The sequence below is a fragment of the Physcomitrium patens genome, chromosome 1 (assembly GCF_059467195.1).
Source record: "Physcomitrium patens ecotype Gransden chromosome 1, ASM5946719v1, whole genome shotgun sequence".
Taxonomy (NCBI): domain Eukaryota; kingdom Viridiplantae; phylum Streptophyta; class Bryopsida; order Funariales; family Funariaceae; genus Physcomitrium; species Physcomitrium patens.
Window position 1 is genome coordinate 18,540,747 of NC_143410.1, and position 25,769 is coordinate 18,566,515.

General features: G+C 39.0%; 2 protein-coding genes across 13 annotated transcripts; one reads left to right on the forward strand and one right to left on the reverse strand.

Annotated features, from left to right (window-relative positions):
* Positions 1 to 367: 367 nt before the first annotated feature.
* On the reverse strand, positions 368 to 16,487 carry LOC112279271 (guanine nucleotide exchange factor SPIKE 1). Of its 7 annotated transcripts, XM_090252213.1 has the most exons (35): positions 16,120 to 16,433; positions 15,455 to 15,510; positions 14,956 to 15,148; positions 13,996 to 14,085; positions 13,540 to 13,702; positions 12,796 to 12,968; positions 12,305 to 12,417; positions 12,021 to 12,079; positions 11,522 to 11,619; positions 11,277 to 11,414; positions 10,611 to 10,922; positions 10,130 to 10,423; positions 9,817 to 9,984; positions 9,328 to 9,519; positions 9,136 to 9,179; positions 8,817 to 8,889; positions 8,454 to 8,615; positions 8,090 to 8,197; positions 7,902 to 7,939; positions 7,651 to 7,795; positions 7,410 to 7,536; positions 6,931 to 7,124; positions 6,569 to 6,699; positions 6,343 to 6,418; positions 5,999 to 6,109; positions 5,601 to 5,783; positions 5,126 to 5,263; positions 4,581 to 4,796; positions 4,100 to 4,447; positions 3,433 to 3,765; positions 3,105 to 3,293; positions 2,641 to 2,857; positions 1,616 to 2,376; positions 1,136 to 1,455; positions 368 to 763 (listed from the first exon to the last, which is right to left on the reverse strand). In XM_090252213.1, the coding sequence occupies exons 2-34, from the start codon at positions 15,484 to 15,486 to the stop codon at positions 1,165 to 1,167; spliced, it is 5,910 nt and encodes a 1,969-aa protein (XP_090108339.1). In that variant the 5' UTR covers positions 15,487 to 15,510; positions 16,120 to 16,433; the 3' UTR covers positions 368 to 763; positions 1,136 to 1,164. The 7 variants fall into 7 exon arrangements, with proteins under 7 accessions (XP_090108339.1, XP_090108336.1, XP_090108342.1 ...); XM_090252210.1 differs by having other exon boundaries at positions 368 to 1,455; positions 15,455 to 15,503; positions 16,120 to 16,487; XM_090252216.1 differs by having other exon boundaries at positions 368 to 1,455; positions 13,996 to 14,082; positions 16,120 to 16,476.
* A 6,546-nt stretch (positions 16,488 to 23,033) lies between these two features.
* Positions 23,034 to 25,139, forward strand: LOC112281906 (uncharacterized). 6 transcript variants are annotated; one of them, XM_090252222.1, is made up of 4 exons: positions 23,034 to 23,907; positions 24,052 to 24,133; positions 24,336 to 24,399; positions 24,583 to 25,138. In XM_090252222.1, the coding sequence occupies exons 1-4, from the start codon at positions 23,728 to 23,730 to the stop codon at positions 24,650 to 24,652; spliced, it is 396 nt and encodes a 131-aa protein (XP_090108348.1). In that variant the 5' UTR covers positions 23,034 to 23,727; the 3' UTR covers positions 24,653 to 25,138. The 6 variants fall into 6 exon arrangements, with proteins under 6 accessions (XP_090108348.1, XP_024374708.2, XP_090108356.1 ...); XM_024518940.3 differs by having other exon boundaries at positions 24,070 to 24,133; positions 24,583 to 25,135; XM_090252230.1 differs by lacking the exon at positions 24,336 to 24,399 and having other exon boundaries at positions 24,695 to 25,139.
* The last annotated feature ends 630 nt before the right edge of the window (positions 25,140 to 25,769 follow it).

A 25,769-nucleotide genomic window follows, 5' to 3' on the forward strand; every position in this document is an offset into this window, starting at 1 on the left:
AATCTGGAGGGCTAATTTGAGATACGTTAGTACTGATCACTCAAGGTGCTTAATGTAGTAAGTGACTACCGACTAGTTCTCCAGATGGATGTGGTGGATATATACAGATGCGTAGGCCTAGACTCAGCTGGCCTGAGATAAGTAAATATTGAAAATACTATGAGTGCAGAAAAGTTCATAAATCAACAATGTGAAGCTGCAAAAGGATTGCTGAACAACAATTTACTGGTCAACAATCAAAAAATTATCTGTCAGCATTGAAGTTCTGCCAACTTCCCAAATGAGCTCGTAAAGAAAGCAATTAAAAAAGATCAAAAGCAGCGCACAATTGACTGGAGTAGAACAGGGACAGTTGCAAAAAGAGCGGTTTTCAGAAGTAAATAATGCTCACTTAAATTGGTAAATGTACATCAGAAACTCCAAACCCTACGGGTCTAGAAGCAATCACGTCGTGTAAAGCCTACACAACCCTATAATCCGTGAGTGGTTAAAATCTACCACTACCAGTAACCAGTACTTGAAGGCCTTTGAAACAAACAAAAGGGCACACCCAGTGGAGATGTTGAACTAGACTAGTAAGAAGCTACAGCTGAAAGAGCATCAACGGAAAAATAAAGCATGATGTATACGGAGAGGGACGCCTCCAACTCTGGAGATTGATGTCTGTAAGGACCAATAGCCCAGCGACAACATAGCTCCACATCTCCGGTTAGGACTAGTCTGCTTCGTGGATTACGAATACGACCACAGAAGGACCACCATTCTGTCAGTCAACAAAGGAGCAGCTAGTAATTTAGTAAGGAGTGTTAATCAGGGCATTGCTACTGCGTCTATATGATCAAAAGAATCTTCGAGTCCTCGTTTATAAACTACCTAATCTATCCAATCTACAATTCAAGAACTCTGTCTCTGCATTACAACTAAATTCAGCCCCTATCTTTTCAGTGCTATGGTTTAACGACTAGGATGATTACAATGTGTAACACAATTTTCCAACTTTTCATAGTTAGTGTAGTTAACCGGGAAAAAATCAGCTAGTTTCTACCACGGAACCCAGCTGTAGGAAAACACCCCAGTTTTGGATAATACATGGACGTAAGGGTACACCTAGAATTTCACAATTCCTGAAGCTTACTCGAAGTTCTGGCAAACCTGTGCTCATTCTCAGAGCTTGAGCACATTGCTGTGTTTCCCAAGTATGGTTACATCTGACAAGATGGCGGGAATATAGTGGGATAGCTCTGCTGTGAGTGATTGGAATCCAATCACAAGCTGCGAGTGGAAGTCTTGGTCCTCCTCTCCAATCAGTCGTGCATGTACTCGAATTGCTTTCTTGCACACAGCCATAAACTCCAAGAGTGCTGCTATCAGCTGCTGTAGTTCTTGTGAGCGCAATCGTGTTGAAGGTTCCCCAGACAAGAAAGCTGTGCAGACACCTAGCACTCCACTATTTACCTGTTCAAGAAGATGGAGCAACGACATCGATTCATCATTAGTCATCTCATGAAGCATGAACAACACTACGAAGTTACATCGAAATAAGGAACGCCTGTAACTAAGGAATCCGAAACAGGAATATTTAATAGTTGCTTGTAAACTGTGTTACGAGTTTAACCTGGACTGCAACACTTCCTTGCAAGATTCTTTGCAGGCCTTGTAAACGGGGCAGAGGATCTCCCTCATTTATACGTTGATCATCGAGCTCTCCTGCTAAAGCTGCTGTACGAGTCTCAATCATTCCTATGGCGTTTTCGATTGGCGAAAATTCTCGCGACTCAGACTTCACAACCATTAAACGATTTACAAGAGATGGAAAAGGCCCTTCAGTCCACAAAACCGTACGCCTCTTCCACTGATCTTCCAAACCTCCTTGGGATCTTCCATTCTTTGTGAAAGGAGTGTCAAATAAAAATCGATCGAAGACTCGTGCACTGAATGTTGACGAGGACCTCCCGGATTGTCTTTCTCGCCTGCTTTCCAAATCCTCGTCCTCTGTAACAGGATCGACAGATGTAATTTGCAAGTAACAAATGCCAGCTTGAAGATCCTCTGGATTCACTTGACGAGAATCGGGGATAATATGCAAGTTCTGCTTTCCTTCAATTACTGTAGGCTCATAAATATTTCCTAAATTTTTCATAATGTCCCCTAACCGCACGTCCCGTGGTTCCCTGTACACATACTCCTTGCAGTGCAAACTACCAAAGCTTTTCCCATAAAATCCCACACGATAATATGTTGCATCCGTGAAAGGGATAGGGCTCGACTCTTGCTCTAGTATAGCTTCGTAGATGCTGGTCAATGAAGTATGACATTTAGACAGCTGACTATAGGCACGCCTTGACTTATGGACGGGAATTATGAGCTCCAATATGCCTGGAATACAAAAGCAAATCTTTAGAATCTATTTGTCTCATTTGTCCTAAAATGCTCCTATTTGAAGTTGAGAAAACGCAATCACGGTTCCGCATGAGCTTGAAACGAAGTAATCGTAAGAAAAGTACGATAAACGTGCTAAGACACATTGAGATAAATCAACAGCTTTATTATAAGATTTGATACACAAACTGTATTGACCATCATCTAAAAAGTCCTAAAAGTAATCACCATACGAAATTCAAAAAGAGATACAAAACATACCGGCACAGAAATGGAAGAGCTCTGCCTGGACAAAGAGTTTATTGGCGAGCTGCAAGTACTTCACTGCCGATTCGACAGTCAATTTCGATGACCCATAGCCTTCAATTTCGGCAGTTGCAGCATCCCCAAAGCGGGAACCAGTGAGCATTGGGAAAATATTACCCAGTGCCTCAACATGCTCTTTTCCCCAAACATGATCACCTTTTCCTACTATAGCCTGGAAACCATCCAAGGGAGCACTCAGAGAGCCAACTAAAATTAAATAAGACATACTAATTTACAGATTGTGATGCACGATTAGCTTGAATAATAATTGTAAGACAAACAAATAAACGTAAGACCATTGTACAGTGAGCATTCAAGGCATTTAGTTAACCTCAAGAGGATATGCCTCTATGAACATAAAGGTCTAAATACCAGAGACTAACGTCCAGTCATAGTTCGATATAGAAAGTACTACGTACATGCATGATGACACCTGCAACCGCAACAGCACACTGAGCAGCCTCTGCATAAGACTGGTTGCCTTGATGAACTTCGCAGAGATACAGAAGCCACATTATATGCAGATCGGGCACGTTGGTATATGCCGTCGCCAAACCATGGTAGGCCTCTGCAGTTGCATACTTGTCATTCATTAAAATCTCAGGACCCTGCATTACGTGAATAAAACAACTGTAAGCCCAAAGATCCCAAGCCAGTTCTACGCATTAAACAGATCCTCTTGTCCACCTGTACAAATAAGCACAAAATTTTCACACAAGTATCCGAAAATGAAGTAGGAAAACTCACCAAAAGAGCATGTCCTACAGCAGCATCCACAGCTTTCAGCAGAGAGGTGGAAAGCTCAGCGACTCCAGCCCAACTCCATTGTTGGCCATTCACACCTTCTGGCAAAGCAGTAAGAGAATCTTCAGGAAGACCACATTCCCGTAGAAGATCCGCACTAATACTTTCTTGTGCAATCTGTTGCAAGGACCTACGAAGACGTTGAGATTCACCACTCTCTTCCAAGGATCCATCCATCTTAGGATGTGTTACTTGAACATCTGACATGAGCTCAGAAAGTGTGATTGTAAGCATCACCCGCAGTCTTGAAAGGCCTTGAAAGTAGTGGTATGCATTCTGCAGACAACTTGAAATTAATTAGAAATAATCTTACAATACAGAAACCCAAACCAAACCCAGGTCCTTGGGAAGTATCCAACACGCTTACATAAAATGTAACAACAGATTATTAACTGACCTCATCTGGATACCTTGTTTTGGATAATGTATGGACCAGTTCATGCATGAAAAAATTGACAGGTGCAATGCTGCTTTCACTGGTGAAATAGTATGAAAAATCTGATGACCCAAGTCGAATTCAAAAAAAATGCAGGACAACTTAACAAAACCAATACATAAAAATCCGATAGAAGAACAGAAAAACAAATGAAAGAAAGAAGAAGGTTCTCACTCGGACAAGAATTTGAAGGCCAACAACAGAACGTTTCCGTATGGACTCATTCCGGAAAACTCCGAGCCGTAGTAGATGAAATGCTACTTGCTTCAAGAACCTATCATTCTCCCTACTCATCAAGGTAGCGCCATGACGACGAAACACGTTATTGAAGAAAGGTAGAAAGGCCTTCCAAAATGGCAACGGCTGGCTGCGTCCCAGAAAACCAATAAAAATAGTTGTGATACAATCAAGCCTCATGTAGTCAGTGAGAACAGCTTGACTTGATACTGCACTTATAAACTTCTCAAGTACCTCCAAAATTTGGAGCATAGCAGAGGCACTAAGGTTCTCCTCCCATAGCTCCTGAAAATAAGCAAAAGAAACTAAAAAGATTGTAAGGGTTGTCAAAACTCACAACTCAGAAAGGATAAATAGACACATCAATCCACACAAATTACCTCATTCTAGAGGGGAGGGGAAATTAAAAAATACTGACCAACTTTTGGCGGAGCATAGGATGCAAGGTCTCACGAAGAGACCTGCCTCCACTTCTTCCCGCAGACTGTGCTTGGGCTAGTGCCTCTCGCAACGAATGCGGCTGACCTGGGCTAGTTGAACTATTTGTTACAGGGCTTGCTCTTTTCCAGAATGAACCAATCTCTGGACTCGTTTGTGGAAGTATCCACTGAGCATTTGGAGAAATCTTTGTGAGCTGAATTACAAGAAAACGTTACCACAATACAAATTAGAGCTTCAACACGGAACTGGCATCATTGACTTTGATAATAAACAAATAAAAATGTTGAACGCAGTCCAATTACCTGTTCAAAATCCTGAACGAAACTTCCACACGCATTATAGCATTCATAGAGAACTACGTAATATACAGAAGAAAATCAAAGCAGCAGGGAGATAGGAGATACCACAAAGCAAGTAGGAACAAAATTTTGCAACCATACGACAAAAGAATCACAAGTATCAAACGAGAGGCTTCTCCAATCTCCAAATACAGACAAACAATTCATGGATAAAGTCACCTACTCTGACATCCTGCCGAGATGCCTCAATCAAAAACTGATTGACTGCAGGTGAGAGCTTCTCGGAGTATCGAAGGGGCCCTTCTCCTTGATCATTCGCTGGCATAGCTCCCATCAAGCCATCTGCTCCAGCCTTCTTATACTGCTCAATGTAGAAAATACGTCAGTCACCCAAAAGAATACTTCCTCGAGACTATGTATGAATGATACATGAGCTGAGATTCACGATAAATCCTCCAATATTAACTCTAATCCTATTAAATCAAAAGAAATTTTAGCTGTGTCAAAAATCTCGCGCTAAAAGATAAATATCCTAAAATGCACTTCTCTTCGAACGTGATTCGTAACCAGAGCAGCAAAAGGCATTGAAAATTAAGTGTCAAGTTGAAGTAAACGAAACATTAAAAGTTCTTTATTTTTGAAACCCTCCGTGAACTTTTGGACTTCTAGATAACAAGGCTACAGGTTGAATTTCTAACCTCCAGCAATTCCTGACATTCTTCCAGGAGTTTGAAAAAAAGCTTTGTTCTATCCATGTTGTGCTGCCAAGCTTTAACAAGAGATGCATCGTCTAGATATCGCAGAATGTGAAGCACACACACCAGCACTTCACGCTTCTCTGTAGTGCTCAGGCCATAGAACACTGGCATTTCGTCCAATATCTGTGACACTCATACAATCGGCCAATTATCACTCCTACACTTTACATCGGAATACGTTTTGTGAGAGAGTAGAATCGCAAAAATATGAAATGCGGCTCCTCGTTGGACGAACAAATATTCAAGTCTCTAATACACCGTGTACCAATCCAACAAGTTCTTCAAATGTGACACAATGAGACACCGTCGAAGAAACAAACACATTCGCTTGAGCTTACCAGGTCAACTAGTGGAAAGTAACGTTGGGCAATATACATTTTGTCCTCCAATGTTTGATACCGTGCATCATACTCATGCTTGCACATAAGTTGCACAAGGATTCGAGCTGCCTGCACGGATACCATAGATTTCAAATCACATTAAGCCAGGCAAAGTTTAGAGACAACTTCTTTTAATTTACATTTGTAGTGTAGACAACTCATTTTAATTTACATTTGTAGAGTACCGTTATCTCTTACTCTAAAATACAGAGTCTAATCTTTCAACCAATTCAAAAGAAAATATGACGAAACACAATGATGTTCAAGAACAAACTACTTATGAATGTAAGCTAAATTTTCACCTTAGATCTTAAAGTCAGATCTTCATGATCCCAAGTAACAAAGAGCTCTTGCATCAACAGTGATGCCAAATAATTCCTGCAATTGGTTAAAATACGGTTATTTTAAACCCCAGCACATCAGCCCCGACATGGATATACATGTGCACGCTGACATAATCTGATTTAATGATGGAAAGGAATCAACAATTCTAAACATGGATCCTAGCATAGGCACGATGCACAGTACCTCTCTGTAGGATCTCGACCGGGCATCTCAACAAAGAGATCATGGTCACAGACGATGCGCAGAAAATTAAGCTTACATTCGTGCACAAGAGATTGACATACCCCAGCAAACTTGTTGAAATAAAGCGCAACCTACATGCAGAAAATATAAAAATCCGAGTTAAAATCTTAAACGTCCAGATAGAGGGGAGCCAGACAGCTAAGATAGCACAACAGCAACACTTGTTTCGTCAGCAAGTCAGAAAATGTACTTCATCACTTAAAAGGCATCGCACAACTAGTATCATAACTAAGCACATAAAAGATGCCAAGACGCATACACCATACGAAGGCAATCGTTCCTACTCTTAAGGAGGGATATACCAGCTCAAAGACTTGTCGATGCTCAATTACAGAGAGAAGGTCATAGCAAAAGTATGCAATACTGCTATTCAGCTTCATTGCGAGAAGCATGCCCTTCTTGCAGCGCTCATGAACCTCTGTCAGTAAACAATCATAGAGCTGTACGATACTTTTAAAGACCTCATCAATGAGCTGCAAAGGTGGTAACTCCTCTCCTGTGAGAATACATACAACAAGAACTGTTTTAAACTAACTGTAAAATAAAAAAAATATCAACACCGAATATAATACGTCAACAAACAAGTTATGACTATGTTCTTGAGAGTGAAAGACATTGCTTATATTATCTTCCATCAGCTACATACTCAGAATGCCTTTGAAAAGTGGTCCCAATTCAATGCTAGTCCCTCACAAGTTTCAAAGCACGAGGACAGCAAGAGCAAGTAACGAGACGCACACTGCTATCAATTACAAGGAGTTGTTGACAAATGGCAACATACCAGGTGGGAGGGACTCAGAGTAAATGCGGGATTGTTCAAGTGCCATGGACTTGACAATTAGCTCCAGGAACACCCAAGCCATGGAAAGAACATCATCATACACAGGTCCGACACGGTAGCCTTTCGCCTGCACAAGTTACATATATTGAAACTCCTGTTTCAGAGAGAGTTGATTGATTCAGAAACCTAGCCGACTGTCTAACAAAGATTAAACTTCAATCGAGATAATGGAAATAGTTACCTTGCTTCGAGCAAGGCTGCGCCATACACTGCACAGACCTGGGTACACAGGCTCATGACGCCCACCAAAATCATTAAATGCATAATCCACATAATGCACAAGGTAACGATTTCTTTCAGCCCCATCAGATGTCTCTGCTTGTACCCTGCAGAATAACAACAAATGATCAACAAATGTTAAAATGGCACCTCCAAAGACTGATTTTTATATAAAATGACCAAGTAATACACAACCACTAGAACGTCCATTACCTGGTAATGATGTTAACCATTGAACGGAATGCAGCAACCTGACCCAAAAAATATCAGACTGTTAAAATCATACGTTAGACACACTATTACTGAATGGCAAAGCGAGGAACAGCAAAGAACGTCTGCGCATTCAGCGAAAAAACCAAGGAACAAGGTTATGGAGCTGCCCACTAAGTGAATGCACATACCTGCAACGTTTCTCCTCCATCGCGAATCATACGAAGCAGCATGTTGAGAATAGGTTGAAGAAACTGGAGCATAGCTGACGGCTCAACCGTCTTCAGAGCATTAATAGCCTACACAGGAACAACAAAGCTTACTAAGCCAAATTTTGCAAATTGAGGAATAGCTAAATAAAACTCGTTACCAGTCCGAGGAAAACTTTTATTTTTGAACGTTCATTCATAGAATTACAACCTTTGTGAACACGACAGGGTTTAACTACTTCAATAGAGGTGATCGTACAGTACTTCCGAGGCTCAGGAAAACTAGAAATAGCGAAAAGCAATTTAAAAGATGGAGATAAATTTGTAGTTCAGCGTAAAAAAACACCTCCATCAGCTCAGTACCCCAGGGTGGACTGGTCCGCAAGACATGTCGATCGTATTCTGAAAAGAAATCTCGGATCCTCTCATTAACCGGATAAAGAGAAGAGCATAATCGTGACCTCAATTTAAATACAGTTTTGCCATCATCCAAGTACTCCAACCTTTCCTGCAAAAACTCATTTTTCGAAACTAAGTACCTAATACCGAGAATCAAAGTGGAACCATCATTTGATCCGACCAATTCAAACGCACATACCACGTTAGCAAGAAAACATGAAAATGAAGCGCAGGGGGACCATCAATAATGTTTCCCGACATAAAGACAAGTTCACTCATTCACTGCAGCGCAAACACGTGTGTCAATCACCTTCACATTTTCTTGTAGATAATTGGAATACAGCTCCTTTGCGATAGGTAGGCTGCCGTCCAACCGCTGAACCCTACAGAAACCAATTCCTGTGAACAACACTGTGCCTAGTAATTGTATGCTACTACTCTTGCAAAGGTTTTCTGAACATTACTTTTCACCTCGAAGTTCACCAAAAATAAACAAAGCTAAATGATATAACAAGAAACGTAAACAAATATAAATTACTAATCAAGAATTTTAAAAAAGGATTTACTTTTGATGAAAAAGTCCCAGATTATACAAGGCGCTAGCAGATCATTAAGAACAGCGAACTTACTGACAAACAAACATGAGCGGAAGAACAGAGTATCCCACTACCACCTGCCAAATACAGAAAATAGAAGATAAAACGTAAGTAACTAAAGTGTCCGTCAATTCGGCAAGTAAATGATAAAGATCATGCACTAAAATCGCAAAGAAGCAGAATCCGACTCGGTTAACCGGAGCGTATTGCATTTGCTAAACATACCGGCTTTGGAGCCTCAATTTTCATCTGTAGATCCACATGAAAAAACGTGAACAGAAGGTGATGCTCAGGAGAGAGAACGGCAGGTAGTTGAATTTTGAACTCATCATGATAGTGAGGTGTCTTGGTGTTTGCATCGATCTGAGAGTGTGCATATTTCTGCATAGAGCTGTCAGCATCCCTCGGATAAAGGGCCTGCTAACAAAAATATTTGCACGGTCAGTTGTCCAACATTGACAGACAAAAAATCAAAGAGTCGCAACATTCAGGAGATCAAAATGAACTAACACATAGAACAAAACATGACCACATGGAACATATTGAAGTTCCAACCCTTAGATAAAGCTATGTTTAATAGATAATAAGTCTACTGGTTACAAGGCATCCATAAAATAGGACAAAAGATTCCGTAGTACAAGAAAGGTGGAACGCGGCATACTGTAACTGAAAGCAACGAGCTGATCGGAGAGCACGTGCATGAAAAGACTATACCTCGAGAGGAGATTTGCGAATGTCTACATCATCCTTTCGAAGCTCCACTCGCACAAAAAGATTGCGTTTTCGACTTAAATTGACTGATTGAGGATATACATACAGGCAGTGCAATAGCTGAGGTAAAACCTCAACTTTCGAACCCGATCGAAACTCAATAGCCCGGAACTGCCACACAGACACATAGCAACTTGATTTCATGTCCAGAAACTTGAGTGTAAAGTGCTATTCAGCATGCATCCTATCAGAAATACTTAATCAAATCTGCAAAGGAGACAGACAATTAAAGCAAGAGTTAACTTAGCCCACATACGTCAAACTTTCCAAATTCAATGCTGCCAACACTGCCGGAATGCAGATAGCGATGTTTTCTTCCAGGGCTCCATTTCTGCCGCCCATTATGCGTAACCTTCGTCATGCCCAGCCCCTGCATGAAACGCCCTGAGAAAGAGGGTCCTACTGTCAAGCGGGAATCACCATCAGTGGACCCACGACCAAAACTACCACACTCAAATATGGAATCTTGGTCATGATCTTCAGTAGATAACCTCTCTATCTCGAGACGAAGGATGGCCTTCACGGGTTTGTGCACTTTGTACTTGGGATCCTGCACAGCAAGCACAGAACATGTAACCTATACTGTGGATAGAGTCAATTGGTAAAATCCTGCTTCTTTTATGATAAGACCCACTAACCAAGTCTTTAATAATCAAGCTCTGCGAAGCGCAGCTTGAATAATGTCACAAGGTGTACATTATTTGCACAGCTGAAAAGGCCATAACAAAGTAGCAAACCTGAAGCATTTCCTCCGTGTAATTTTCTTTGACCCGGCGAAGGCTCTGAACATCAACCAAAACTGGCACACTAGATGATTCTGTCTTAGCATCAGCTATAAGTCGTCCATCAGAATCCAAGGATGCTTCCATCAAAGATGGTCCAAAAAGTCCTGGTGGAAGTGGGCTGCTTGGAGAAGATGAGAATCCTCCTACACCTCCTGTTATATTTGCATCAAACAGAGCAACTACTGCCCACGCGAAAGGCTCCCTGAATGGCATCACGCGCGCCCAGACCTGTAACTTCTGCTTTTCTCTCTCGGTCAAGTGTACCTTCAAACAGAATGCAGTTGATTTCAGCCGTTATTGGATGTTCGCGAATCACATCAAACAACAGATGATCACCTAGATAGCGTTAAGAACACAGGGAACGTAGAGAATATAGAAACAAATCATTCCAAACATAACATCTTGCAACTTTCATACTACACAAAGAAAGGTGACAAACAGTACTGAATTTTAAAAGGCAATCATCTGTCAAAATACACATAAACCATTGCAATAAGCTTGGCCTTTGTAGGGCCAGTAAAATGCATTGCTGCTCTATTTGACTAAAGGTCCAGTAATTCAGTCAAGGATTTCTCAAGGACGCCAAGAAAGCAACTTCCAATCTTGCAACCGACTCACAGGTTCTTTTCGAGAATAAACATGAGCCGTTACTCCTCCTTCCTCAGTCACATGCTTTTCAAGCTGGATCAACAAACATATTGCTGGCGACGCTGCCTCCAGTGAAAATATAGCTCTTCTCAGACAATTACCACCCTCCTGCCAAGTTACACACTAGTGTTTAACGTTATTTAGACACAATTGCAACGCAATGACTACTAGAAGCTGCAGCACTGTAGGGATATAGAGCTTATGCACTGTCTTACATCTTGGAACTCTGATGGTAAACATCGGAAGTGAAAATTTTCTGATAATTTCTCCCGCTTCTCTCGATGATAGAGACACAAGGTACCGTACATGGGTTCTGTGGCATGTCGCAACATCCAAAGTTTTGTTAATCGATATATAAGAGGTGAATCATAGGACGAAGCCCCAACATCAAAGAGCCAAATTGCTACGAACGAAAAGCCACAGGCAACAACCGTATCTCATTTCTAAGTACTACGTAAGTACATTCTATATTATAATAACACGTACTATCAAGAAAGTTCCATGACTCAGTATAACCAAACAGCGTACTGATGAATAGGAAACCAAGGTAGGATCATTTAAACAACATCTAAGAAATTAATCCGTTTCAAAATGTGCAATTTCAATCTAACTAACGCATTCATAAAACCGTTACCATACATAAGGACATCTAATTGTGCACTTATTCTGGATATGTAAGTCACAAATTATTATGTAGTACTCCAAGAAGCTTACCGACAAGTCCGGCCTGAACATTCAAAGAGACAACCTTCACAGAAACCTTCAGCCCGCTACTGCATCCAACAAAGACAGAGAGAGATAATGCAATCTACTGTTGTACAAGATCAGACCACACAATTCTTTACTTCGATTCTCTTACAAACTAAAAGTAGATCTTCAGTCAAAATAGTCGAATAGATCAATCGTCCAGGTTCCAGGTATGGATATCTAACATCACTCTCCTCTGATAAACTTACTGTAAGGTACATGTGTGGGGTATAAAAGTAAAGTAATGTGACCTAGATGATATTGCTGATGGAAGTTCCGAAGTTCTTTGTCCAAGTACAGATGCCCTTGTTGCTCGCCAATTATAAACGGGCTCATAAGGAGGTAACGGAGCAACCCCATAATGCTGTATGCAGTACAGCCCGTTCAGAATAAAAAGACCAATCATGAGACCTTGTCAAATGTTTCATGATGTGTAAACATAGGCAACCCCTATAATATCACTTATTCGTAGGTTAATCAAATGACTATTCGACCAGACAGCCAATATAGAAGGAAGAAAAAATAAAATCGCGGAAAGCTGACTACTCAACCAGCAAGTTCACTTCGAACATCATATGCTAACATATCAGTAGTTTTGTCGGGTAAATCTGCGAATTCTTGACCAAAACATTGTCGGTTCGTAATTTGTGCGGCATTATCACTTCACCACCTTGCTAATGCACTAAGGGCAAATTGGAGAATCAATGATGCCCTGCAATATTGACATGCACGACAGACTGACCTTTGAGATATTTGTGTGCAATGCTTCAGGTGCATCACTAGTCGTAGATCTCATAGAGAAACGACCAGATGACCGTACAGAAAAACGTCTTGAAAGCCGTCGTGGAGTTTGAGGATCTTCATCATCAGTAACATCACCATTTCTGCCGAGTCTGACGTTAGAAAGCCGAAACTCTGCAGAGCAAGCACCACGTCAGCGGACATCTATGAGCAGCACCTCAAAAGACTAATTTCTATCATAGTAACACCTTTTCACGAAAATTAGCCAAATTGCTAATGTACATTTCTAAATTCGAACCAAAATTATCTTCTTGTAGCCCAATCTGTACTTTCTCAAAAACTTGGATGAAACAGCCAATTAGATGAAGATTATGCATGAATATATGAAACGTATTTACATTCAAGTATTAGATGATTCTGACAAATTAATGACTACAGTATATAAACAAAGACTGCCGTCACCATTGATAAAATCCAAAATCCTTAGAAATGCCAAAGGTAGTACCAGTGGTACAATTTCAGCAAAAGGCTTACTTTCAAAACACTCTGACCTGAGGCTGCATCTCAAGATACTACAGCGAATCTAATCTGAAGGCACTTGGAAGTCGAGTTGTGACGAATTGCACGAGGGCTAATACGCTATAACCCAGATTTAAAATTTACCTCTTGCAATGATTCGCCAACCCCTTAACATTATGTCTATAATGAAACACTAAACAATTCAAACTATGCCACAGACACTTACCTGTCTGTATGTCAGTGTCGGGTCCTTCAAAAATCTGATGTTCTAAGGCTGGCGGTGGCACAGCTTCATAATGACCGTATTTGAACTCATCCTTCACCCATTCAGCCCTGTAGCTTTGAAGAAGCTCTTTGAAATGTGGGAAAGGGTCTCCATTCCCATTCAGCTGGACGAATTCATTCACGTTATCGACATTATCAGGATCTCGCATTACAGGAACAAACAAACTCATAATTTTGCAACATGATTAATAGGGTATTCTCGAATCATTGCACATTTCAAAGACTGACCCGAATAATGTAGCATGCAGCACAATACCGACTAGCAGAAGAGGAGGAAAAAATATGACATCAAGAAACGACTGAATTTGATAATTTACCCTGACAACCTCCACAAGGTAAGATAACAAGCGCGGCGCAAACATCAGAGGTAAATCAACGATAAGGAAGGAATTCTAACCAAGGACTCAAGATCTGTTGACTGCCCGATGTACGGGTGTGGGATACGTTTGAACCGCTGCCCGCTCAAGGCAATTTCATCCATCCCCTGCTGAAGATGTTTAAAAAGAAAAATCAAAATTCTACATTAACATTCATAGATTCCGTAAAAGGCAAACCGCAACACGGACTTGCTCACTAAAAGAATCATAATACAATGAGATCCGAACAAACGTAACAGTTGTCCATACAATGCAGTAAATAAACATCTCAGACTACACCATTAGGGTCAAGAAGATATCCCTCTCATTCCTGTGAGAAAGCATCGCCTGAACACTCTAAGTGCCCTTTCAAAGTAGGATGCCAATATACAAATAAATAGAGGCTTTACGTGATTGGATAATGAATAGCTGCTTACTACATTCTTAGAGACTGAAGAATACGAGGTGCAAAAATACTTCAGTACTAATGAAAAGACATTCCCAAGAACTGGCTCACAGGAACCTCGTTCAATGAAAACAGACAAGGGGTACTTCACTCGCTTTACTTTGAAACCACCCCTTTTTCGTTAGAAAGCCGTGTAAAGGTGCATGAAGTGTTAAGGTTCGGTAAGCCTTTTATCATGAGCTCACGGTCGGTGCAAAGTCCTGCAGCTTTGTCTAGGAGTTAATCGTTATTCAAGAAACTGGTGTAAATGTAGAATTGATTGTGTTGACCAGGAAATTTCACGTACATTTATAAGTGAATCTCCCCTGATAAACCCGCAATAATTTAAACTTGCGTTTCTAAGCAGTTTAAGCACGCACTACAGATTCTCTGGACAGTTACAAGCTGTATAGTGAAAAGTAACGTCCTGATTCATCGATCAAGCTCACAAACTTCCCAGAGCAGGCACATGGCATACACATAATCGTCCGCCTCTGGCTACAGTGAGATTAAGGTGGTCAACTCCAGTTCTTATGAATTTTCGATAGGTGGTCACCTTCTTAATTGATCCGCTGTCGACGACAGCTCTAGTCTCGAAGCTCAGCTCCCAGAATGCAGAGCTTTCTGTCTCTGCATTGAGTCCCCATGTCTCCTCCTCGTCCCTCCGATCATGACTACCTACCCTACATTGTCCTACTGAGTCCGACACGTCGAACCTGGATCCTTTTCCCTCCTTGACGCTTTCCACCCTGTGCACTCAAGCAAAGACAAAAGCTGAAGAGTCCAAGTAACTGGCAGTTCAGTTGATATTGTGATGTAGAAACTGAATTAAACTTTGTTTGGATGTTCAAAAACTCGGAACAGGGAACCTCCTGCTAGACCGCGGCTTTCAGAGCGGAAGGGAAATATAAGTGGCACAAACTTGCAATTCGTCAACGTTTAGGTTTCCATCTAAATCGTGCAGAATATCCTCAAAGACCAACATTTCGAACTAAGGCCGCCTGAGCGACTCCTCTCCAGCGAAAGTAGCTTTCAGAAAAATGGAGGATACTTACGACCATATAGGCGCTCCAGCGACCAAATGCATTAGTGTTGTGCTCTTCCCTGCATCCTAAAATGCTCAAGAAGTTCAGTGAACATGCCAAAAGTCCTAGCCGAGATAGGAAAGTAAGCTAGTAACCATTTAACCCCAGTAGCTGCCAAATGAAGACGAAACATATGTAGAGAGGGCTGCTGCGATACAGGAGCATAAACACAGAGCTCCAACATCGTCAAATAGTGCCCTGGTGAAATAAAAAAGAATCAAAATCAAAATTACTCCTGTCGTGCAATACTAATTGCCACTCCTAAAGGTAACCAGGCAGCTCCAGCAACCATTCAACAGTCAATCAAGACGCAAGAAGTACTACTGCCAACACTCTGCTAGTACTCCTCCCTGGTTCAAAAATGAGGACCGGAACACTCCACCCTCAACTACTTCCTCGAGCTGCTCAAGCGCTACACAGCCTCCGCGGGACACTCAATCAACCAAATTCCCGCAACTTCACGCTCCCATATTCATCGCCGGACCGGAATGCCTTTCAAAAATGAAGGAAAAAAAAAAAAAAAAAAAAAAAAAAAAAAAAAACTGTGACTTAGTCAGTCCTAACCTTACGCAGTGTGAGACATCCTCCACAATCACTCCTCCCGCCTCTCGCACCGAAATACACACTACACTAACCTTCCACTCGCCGGTACTCCAGCTCTTGCGCAACGACCAAATCCTTGCCAACACCTAACGCTCCACTTCAAAACACAGAAACCGCTTTGAAAGGTAACATCCAGGACGGTGTCCGTTGCGACGAAGCTCATTGGAAGGCGCAAAGCGCGATGCGAATGGAGGAGTACTTGACAAAAAGGCGGCATCAGAGCGGCGCAAATCGTCGGAGTACGGCAGACAGCATCGTCAAGGTCATCAGTGGAGTTTCTGTCTGTGCCTGTCGCTGCTACTGCCCTCCAGCTCCCCGCTCCCACTCCCCCTCCCCCTCCCGCTCCGAGACCTGCACCACCACCAGCACCAACACCAACACCTCTCTTCATCTACCTGGGCTGGACTCGGACTCGCACTGGACGGTGAATGAAAGGCGAAGGAAGGGCAAAGGGCCAAGGGCGGGGGAGCGAACTCAAGACCTCGTTTTGGGACCGGGGTGGCGCCGCGTGGCTGGTGTTGGGCTGTGGACGGCGTGACTTGGCACACTGTGTTTACCCGGTGCTCTATTTAGGCGTTACCGATTCACGTTTCGACCAGTTTGGTCCTTAGGACCTGGAAGGCCACACTGGCGGCCTCATCAGTGGGGAGGGGAATGTGGAGGGAGCGAGGGATTTATATGCTTACTTACTCCTTCTCTACCCATCTCCTCCTCCTCCTCCTCCTCCTCCTCTCTGCTGCTTCTTCTCCCACCTCTGCCCCCACCCCTCCTCCTCCTCCATATATTCACGCCAGATTTAGTGCCTTTCAAATTAAGCCCATGGACTCACTCCAATATTTGGAGTTCTCTCCCTCCTCTACCCCCACTGTTCTTTGTAAAGTTTAGTGTTCCATGATGGTTGGTAGTGGGCGTAATGTGTATTATTTGAACCTTGCCATGAGTCTTCTTGGAAAGAGAGGTAATTTTTGCTGATAAAGAAGAAAAAAAAAACACAAAAAAGTTGAAATGAATTGAAACAAACAGAAGAAGGGGGTGAAGCAACCAAAAAAATAATGTACAAAACAAAACAACAAAGAGGTAGTGAGAGGGGAAGTGGAATAAGAAGGTGTAACAGCTGAACACAGATAATGGCTACAGCTGTTAGTTTTCTTTTTTTAATTTTTTAAATTTGTATATTTGTATCATATCAGACATGTTTTGGCAATAAATAAGCACTGAGTGGTGCTGAGTCTGGATAATGCTTTAGAGAATGCCTGGTGTCATTTTCTTGATCATGAGCCATGAGAAAAACACCAAGTTTATGTTCCTTGCCCTCCTGACATGCAAACCTTGATTTGTCTGACAACTTCACACAAAAATAGGCATTATAGCAACATCAATGCCTCAGCATGGCCACATCCAACAATACAAGGTATGATAAAACAATCTAATACATCTCCAAACGATCCTTGAAATTTGTGCTCCTTGATCCCTCCAGAACTAAATCCAAAAAAAATATCTCAAGAACTACATATCCCCATTGGAGGAGAACCAAAGAAAATACAAATAAAAAAAAGGGAGTTACCTGTACTACACAGCTGTTCCAACATTCTTGTTCATTCTAGCCAAATCCTTCACAGTAAAATACAAAAAAACAAAAAAACAAAAAAACAAAACAAAACAAAACAAAAAAAAAAAAATCCAAACACCGCCATTATTTATACCCAAAGGACAAGCTCACAACAGACAGAAGACTGTTGAGTAAAGTTTTTAGGAGAATTAAAATATATGGAAGATATAACCACTGTTCATGGTACAGATAGTTTAGATGCGTTATCTGAGCTCATCAAAGAACATATGTACACATGAGAATGGACGTGGGTGGGCACCAAAGCCACCACTACCAACACCACAGCAAGGAAGCTATCCAAGCGGGACAAACCATGCAGCCCAAACCCTAAAAATGATAATGACAACAATGATAATAAAATTAGAGACAGAAAGGGAAGGGAGCTCCCTGTTGTTCTGGTAGGCTTTGACTTTGGCTCTGTGTGTACAGTTAGTTAGTGGTGGAGTTTGTGGCCTTGAAAGTGAGCCTTCCACAGCTATGTGAGCTAATTTCTAGAAGAGACTGGACAGACAAGCCTAACTAACTCCTTTACCAGGATAGGGCCCCTCCACTTGGCCCTTATCACCTCCCTGCTGCTTGAGTTTAGTAAGGGGGATATTAATAGAAACCAGTCTTCAAACAAAAAAATATATATATATATATATATATATATATACATGGGTTGTTAAATTTTTATATGAATATGTGAGTGAATGATGAGTTTTAGTCAGTTCAATATGTGTAACTTATGCCAAGGTTTTGAAGTTAATTGTATAACACAGTTTTGTGTAGTTGAACACAGAGAGACAACAACATGAAATGAGTTAGACTAATTGTTGAGCAAGTGGAAGGAATATTGTAGTTATGTTTGATATAACCTCAATACCTAATGGAATTATGCAGTTGCAACAGTAAAGTGAAATCATAAGGAATGTCAACTTTTTATTGGTTTTTGGTTTCTAGGGATCCTTTTTTTTTTGTTGCAATTTATACAACATATTTTTGTTTTTGTGATTGAATCAATAACACTGTATGCCTCTTATTTTCAGGCGATAAGATTACATGATATAATTTTTTTTGTAGTTTCAAAATTTTATTCTAAAAAATGCTCTTGAATTAATCAATCTACATGAAAAATAATTCTAAGAAACATTAAAATATCTTAAAAAGAATGAATTCAAAGCACATTATTTCTATTTCTGTTAGTTTATAAAAAAAAATCTTCCAAGTTTTAGTAGTTATATAAACCTAATTTGTTTAATTTTTTATATTACTAAATTTAATGTGTTGTAGTTAATATAATAACTATACAATAAAATGAATTGAATTTGGTTATATAGTGAGAGTACTAAGATTTTGAGAAAGTAAAAAAGGTATTTTTTTTAATATCATATTAACTGAAATACAAATTACAAAGTATACACTATGTGGTATTTAATTCATAGCTTTATTGTGAATCACACAACCGTAACTTTCATAATATGGTTTTAATTGCATGATTCTTTTTTTAAATGCTTATTTCCATAAAATCACGGGGACTTCAAAGACCTCCAATTGACACTAAAAAATTGCACAACATTAGTGAACTGAAGTGCAACACAAAGTAGGTTACACTCTTTCAGTTCTTGTTGTCATGAATCTCCTCTTGTAGGCATGTGAAAAATAAAGTTATAAGTTGCAAAAAAAGAAAAAAAAAGTATTGAGACTTTGAATAGTTTCAAATACCAAAACACTGTTTCAAAAGAACCCATAGAATAAAAGTTAATGAAAAATGTCTGTATTTTCACAATGCTTACATGTTTATAGAGTTGATTTGTAAAACAACTGTAATTGTGAGTTTTTGAAAACTGACCTTCACGAGTTTCGAAAGAATCATCTGGACTAGTAAGCTGAAATTTTTTATTTTCTTATTTTTTTATTTTTTTAATAAAAAAACTAACAATAAAACCCAAAAACAAAAATGTCATTTCAAGCACTGTTATAGAGTGTAAAAAAAGAAAAAGAAAAAATTATGACCAAATAAAGTGAAAAAAATACATAAATACAAACATTATGTTGCATAAATACTACTAAAGGCACTAAATTTCCAATTAAGTCATATTAGTGGGAGTACGTAGAATTTACTCTCTAGCCTTATATAAGCTAATAAGAATGCTTTTAAAGCTGTTTAATATTTATAGTAATATAAACAATCATTTCAGATTGAATATATTTTGAAAATCTAGACTGGTTCTAAGTGAACATTGAAAATCTCTTGAAAGATTCCAATTGTAACTATTGCAATCTTTTTATTTTAAATATAGAACATATAAAACTAAAATTTTAATGATATTTAGATAATTCTAATAAAGAAGTTAAAATGCATTAAATTACTTGTAAAGATTTTTAAAAATATATATAATGGTATTTAACAATATATTTTTAAAATTTTGTAAAGAAATCAAATAAGACTATATTTACGGTAATTTAAAATGCTGCACAAGTTGATAACTTGTGTAATATAAACCTGATGTGTTAAATTCATGAATGCAGGTTAGTGAAGAGGAGCCAGTAATTTCTTACCCTCAAATCTGTGAAACTTGAATTGTCCATGGAGGTACAAACATAGAACATACTGAAAAATGAATGAAAACATTTGCAAAACTCAAGTTCATATTTTACATTTTCATTGTCAATTTCAGAAAAATAAATAAACACTATATTTAAATTGTATAATTTCAAAACTTGAGTGCATTAAAATGTGAATAAAAACAAAACAAAACAGACCTTTGACAGATCACTGTCATTGTTACTTGCATTATCAACCATAGTAATGCTTCAAATGCAACACATTTTATGTGTGGTTGTGGCCAGCCTTATTGTTATGTCACCACCCTGGTATCATAGTATACCATCTAAATTTGTATAATCCACTACCTAATTCAAATCACAGTTTCATTTCTGACATCCATGCTATGCTTAAACAGTGACATTTATGAAAGCCCATAAATTCTCTTTTTATATCTTGAAAACAACTGCAATTATCAAGGTTGGATCTTAAGCTCAAATTTTAATCAACTGATTTTTGGATTAATATAATATATTATTAAACCTCTCCCAAAATTTGTGTATCTATCAATAGAACCAATAGTGTTTTGTAGTTGATTATATTCCTACTTAAAAGATTATATTGCAAAATTTATTCTACACTTGATGATGCAAGCACTTTGTATAAAATACATACATACATATAGAGTGCATTGTTTTACAAATGGCAATATAGTCTGTAGTAAAAACCATCCTTTCAATGTCTAAAATTAAGTTAATTAAAAATAGTTACCGAAAGTTGGGTTCTTAATCTTCTGTTCTAACTAAGCACAAAACCGAGTTGAAAAAAATTACTAATTGGTAAAACTCCATACTCTCCTGCTTCATCGCAACCAAGCGATCACAGAAGTTGATGACCTCACCATTTAAAAATCAAACTTTTGCATAAATATCTGAGAGTTTTGGTTTATTTATTAGTATATATATATATATATATATATATAATTATATAGAAGAAATAAATATATGGCTTTGGAATATACTCAATTGATATATCGTACACACTATACATTTAGTTGTCCATGCAATGATGGAATATTACAAAATTTTAAATACACAAAAAAACAAGACTTGCAACAATTTCATAAAAATGTTTATTTATATTTCAGTACAAGTAAAAGCAAGTGGAATCTCGAGGTGAAAAATCCTATGTTATTCTACTCACTTCAAACTTTGGTCCTTGTTTCTTGTTATCATTGGATTAATATTCTTATTAGAATACACTTTACTTATCCAATTATAATTACATAAGTTTTTTATTCTCAAATTTAAATTTCCAGTATTTGAAGAATATGCTATCGGTTAAATAATGGGTACCAAACTAAAACCATTAATTGTATATGTTTCTAAAATCGTTTGCAAATGATGTGTTATTGATACATTGTGTGATCTGATGATTGAAAATCTAAGATATGTGTTGCATTCTCTTGCTGCATTCAGGGAATGTTTAAATAAGTTTAAATATTTTAATTTTGTATTCGAAACAAACAAGTTAATTACAGCATTTGATACCTATACATCTATTTTACACGACTCAATTCCAGTTTTTTGGTGAGATTTTTCTCAAGGAAATTCAAATTCATCCTTTTAAGAAGTTTATGAAACTATTACATGAATTTTTTTATCTTGTTGAATTTTTTTTTTTTTTTCAGGTACTTCCGTATTAAAAATAAAATAAAATGTAACAGTTAAATTTTGAACGTGAAAATGAAAATCTGTGAGCAAATAAACTAAGCAGTCTTATCTCAAAGTTGCCACATAAGATTGGTAATTTCTTTGTGCAATGCATTTCCTAATTTATTTTACTTAAAGTGGTTAAAATAGGCATTTTGAGGATGTATTTTAAAGCTATTAATTCTTGTATATATATATATATATATATGCACGTGAATACTTGTAAGTCGATACAACTATTTTCTTGATAGACACACTTTAGTTACCAATATAGAATTGCATCCAAAAAACATGTAATGTCATATCACAAATACACTGTCAAGAAAATAGTTGTAAGTAATTTTAATCCAAAAAGAATAAATTTAAGTCATTGTATTCTATAAAGCATGCATGCATTTGCATTTTCAGTAGAACCATTTTTTCTCTTTTTCTTTTAAATGTCCTCCTGAACCACATTATATTTGTGGAATTTTAAAAACAAATTATGCCAGAATGCCAACTTGAGTCCTGTGCTTTCATTTCTATTTATTGTCCTTTTTTTTTTTTCTTTTTTTTTCTTTTTTTTTCTTTTTGTTGGCTTGGTTATGTTTAGGCATACACCATGTTTTGTTAGCTTTACAGAAAGTAATTCTGGTCAAAAGTTACGTGGTCTGATTTTGCCATCAGAAACAGCAAAAATACCAGAAGTTCATATAGTAAGTTATGAATTCTTTCGTGTATTAAATACACAGCAGCATGTAGTAAGTTACGTATTTTTCCCAACATGGCAATGAAAAACTTAGAAAAAAAAAAAGTTTGATTTATGAATGGGTTATGCATACAGCCAGGCTTCTGAGTAACAAATAAATTCGAAAACCGTCGAAAGTAAATTACATTACCGAATTATACGGAATAAAGAAGAGCTGAGATTATATTGAGTGGCACTAAAAAAATGGGAGAATAAATGAATGAATGAATATATATATATATATATATATATATATATATCCACACACCCAAGCAACAGTAATAAAAGGATTCATTAATAGAATTGAGCATTTACGAATCTCATCGAATTATCCTCATAAAAGTTTTTTTTTTTTTTTTTTTTTTTTTTTAAATAACAAACAAACAATACATACAACTTTGTATGTATGCATGCAAATAAATAACAAGTTATATATAAATATAAACAAATTCAATGATAAGGATTGAAGGGGGCTTTGTAGTAAATCCCCCCCCCCCTCCCTCCTATAATAAAAATATGAAAGACCCCCGTGGTGGAGCTGTCTAACAATAATACACAAATTGTTTCCAAATAACTGATGCTCACAAGAAAATTAAACAAGACAGGTCTTATCCATGTTCAGGAGGCCTCAATGACCGGGACTCTCAAGGAAGCTACGAGGCGCCCTTCAAAACCCTAATTTTAGACATGCTCTATTGTGTCACGTTGGGTTCTGTAGAGACCCTGCACAGTGCGAGAATCGCACACTGGGCCTTCTTTTCTCTGTTGCGGCGTGTATTTTTCGAGCTTCCAGCTAATATTCTGCAATATCGTGGGGAAAAGAAGGAAGGCAGTGTTTCACAAGGGCGTGGAGAAACATCGCTCCATTGGCGATCTCTTGATCACACGGGAGCCTCGGAGGCCCCATCTGTTCCTTTTTTGACGAAACTTTCTCGGAGCTCTCAAAATTGGGTCCGCTTAACTGGATCCCTTCCACCTAATCTCTAATTATGGCTATCTCGTTGCGACAGAATCAATTTTTATTCAAGTGAACCTGGAGACCACTTTTGGGGTAAATTGAAAACAATGTACTTCGTGGGGAATGGGATTACAAAGGGCGCCCTGGATCTTGGCATAATTTGCTATGTCAAGCCTCCTCGGCGGCTAAAATTGGTGCCGATCTTAATTGCCCTGGCGGTGTGCTCTTTCAGTCTCCATCGTTGTGTTGTGCGGATTGGAAAAAAAGTTATTCGAAGAAGTGGACTGGTAGGACCCCTCGCACTATAGATTTATGTTTCTCCAACTTTCCTTCACACGTCCTTCTAGGGTTCTACGTTGTGCGTGTGTGTGTGTATCTTTTTTCTTGTATATATTTTAAAATTTTCATGAAATTCTAAAGTGACGGGGCAGTGGACATGTCGAGGACAGAGAAATAGAGGGAAGAAGGAGCGAGGGAGGGAGGAGACCTGCCTCTTACTCTTCCCTCTTCCAGGTACGCATGGTTGGTCATAGGCTCATAGCTGACAAAGCTTGTAGCTATTCCGTTGATCCCACACTTGCAGGCTGCAGCGTAGAGAGCCGGCCAAAAAGCTTGAATCTGTTTGCAGAATCTGATGACAATTCCTGCAAATTGAGGAAAATCGCAACTGAACTGAGCACGAACATATTATGACCGTTAATCCCATCATGCACAGGAAGCACACACGCACACACATACACCGGCAAGCACTCCATTGAGGCCTGGCCTTGCAATTATGGGTAGGCAGCGAGGGCTGGGCTTCAGCATTATGTGCAGTATTTCTTTTTCTTCTGTTCTCGTTTCTGTTCTTCCTCGTCATCATTATCAGAGGGTTCAGCTTGTGATGCCCCATATTCTTGTGATGACCGTATGCAAGTTGAATCGAACACAATTACATTGGCAGTATTCATTCGTAGTGACAGGAGTTACTGCCTGTTGAAGTCAACTTGTGTGTATTGGAGTCTGGTAATGAAGACAGGGCTGCATCCGTGAATAATGGAGGCTCGTAGATCATATATTTGGGTACCTCCGCAGGAGTGAGTTTCCAGCATGGCAGCCAACTCAGACTTGGAAGCTCAATCATGCAGATGCTTCGGCCCTGACAGGAAGGCATTGGATTCTCAGGAAGGGTGACTACGTCCTGTCAGAACCACTAAATCTGTAGTGTCTGTTACACTCTACCTCGATCCTGAACTTCCTGGAGTTCTCCGTATGTGGAGTTGGCTTACAAAAAGACTAGGAATGAGATGATTCTATGATGATGTACCAACAACAGTTGAAGGTAGGTGTATCTGTAGAGCCTTGTTTGTATGTGTGGTTTAGATTTTCCCAATACTGTTTACCAATACTTGAATGCAAGTTCTTCTAAATTGGATCACAAACCAGCCACATATTGATTGTGAGGTGCCATTTTTATTTAAAAAATAAATACCCACATGCTAAATTCCAAATCCTAAACACATGAATCAAGGAAGAAAGTGCTTACATTGCTTTTTAATAGACTCACAAGTTGGTGACCTAGAGGCCATATTCTACCACCATTACAAGAGTAATAACTGGTGTCTGCCTATTAAAAAGCTTGCAAACTTACTACAGTAAAAGGGAATGAGCTGGTAACTTCACTGCAATGTTTGTGCATTAACAAAATACTAGTTTTTTTCTTCTGAATGTTGTGAAAGGATCAGCACATGACTTGGTACATGGACCCATGTGGCTTTTGTACATAACAGATTTGTTTCACAAAGATAGCAGGGGGAGGGTACACTTTAGTGCCCTGCATGGTATGTATTTAATTATTATTTTAGTCGATTTTGTTTGGGATACCTGGAAGATGTGACTGCTATCATTGCTTGTCACAACAGTAAATCCCTCAATAACATTCTTGGCTTATATGGAGCACCAGTTTTATATCCCTAAACTTAGGTTCTAATGGATAACTTGACTGGTTGCATGGTTATGGTTAATGGATACACCATTGAAAAAACAACACTTCCTAAGTTTCTAACATAGTCCTGTGGGTCTTGGAATCCTAAAACAAAAACTGTGGAAAAAAACTGCACCTTCGGGTCATCCCATAATACTAAGGAGCTGTGTTTTGGCATGGGCTTTC

Bases quoted from the DNA above. Each gene is read 5' to 3' on its own strand.
- LOC112279271 (XM_090252210.1), bottom strand. From the start codon at position 15,486: ATGCATTTGGTCGCTGGAGCGCCTATATGGTC. The intron at 14,086-14,955 runs GTGACCACCTAT...AAACATCTTCAG, and splicing joins ACAGCGGATCAATTAAGAAG to CAGGGGATGGATGAAATTGC. The intron at 9,985-10,129 runs GTATGTGGGCTA...TCTGTGTGGCAG, and splicing joins TTGAATTTGGAAAGTTTGAC to TTCCGGGCTATTGAGTTTCG.
- LOC112281906 (XM_090252222.1), top strand. From the start codon at position 23,728: ATGTACTTCGTGGGGAATGGGATTACAAAGGGCGCCCTGGATCTTGGC. The intron at 23,908-24,051 runs GTAGGACCCCTC...GTGACGGGGCAG, and splicing joins TTATTCGAAGAAGTGGACTG to TGGACATGTCGAGGACAGAG. The intron at 24,400-24,582 runs GTAGGCAGCGAG...TCGTAGTGACAG, and splicing joins GCCTGGCCTTGCAATTATGG to GAGTTACTGCCTGTTGAAGT.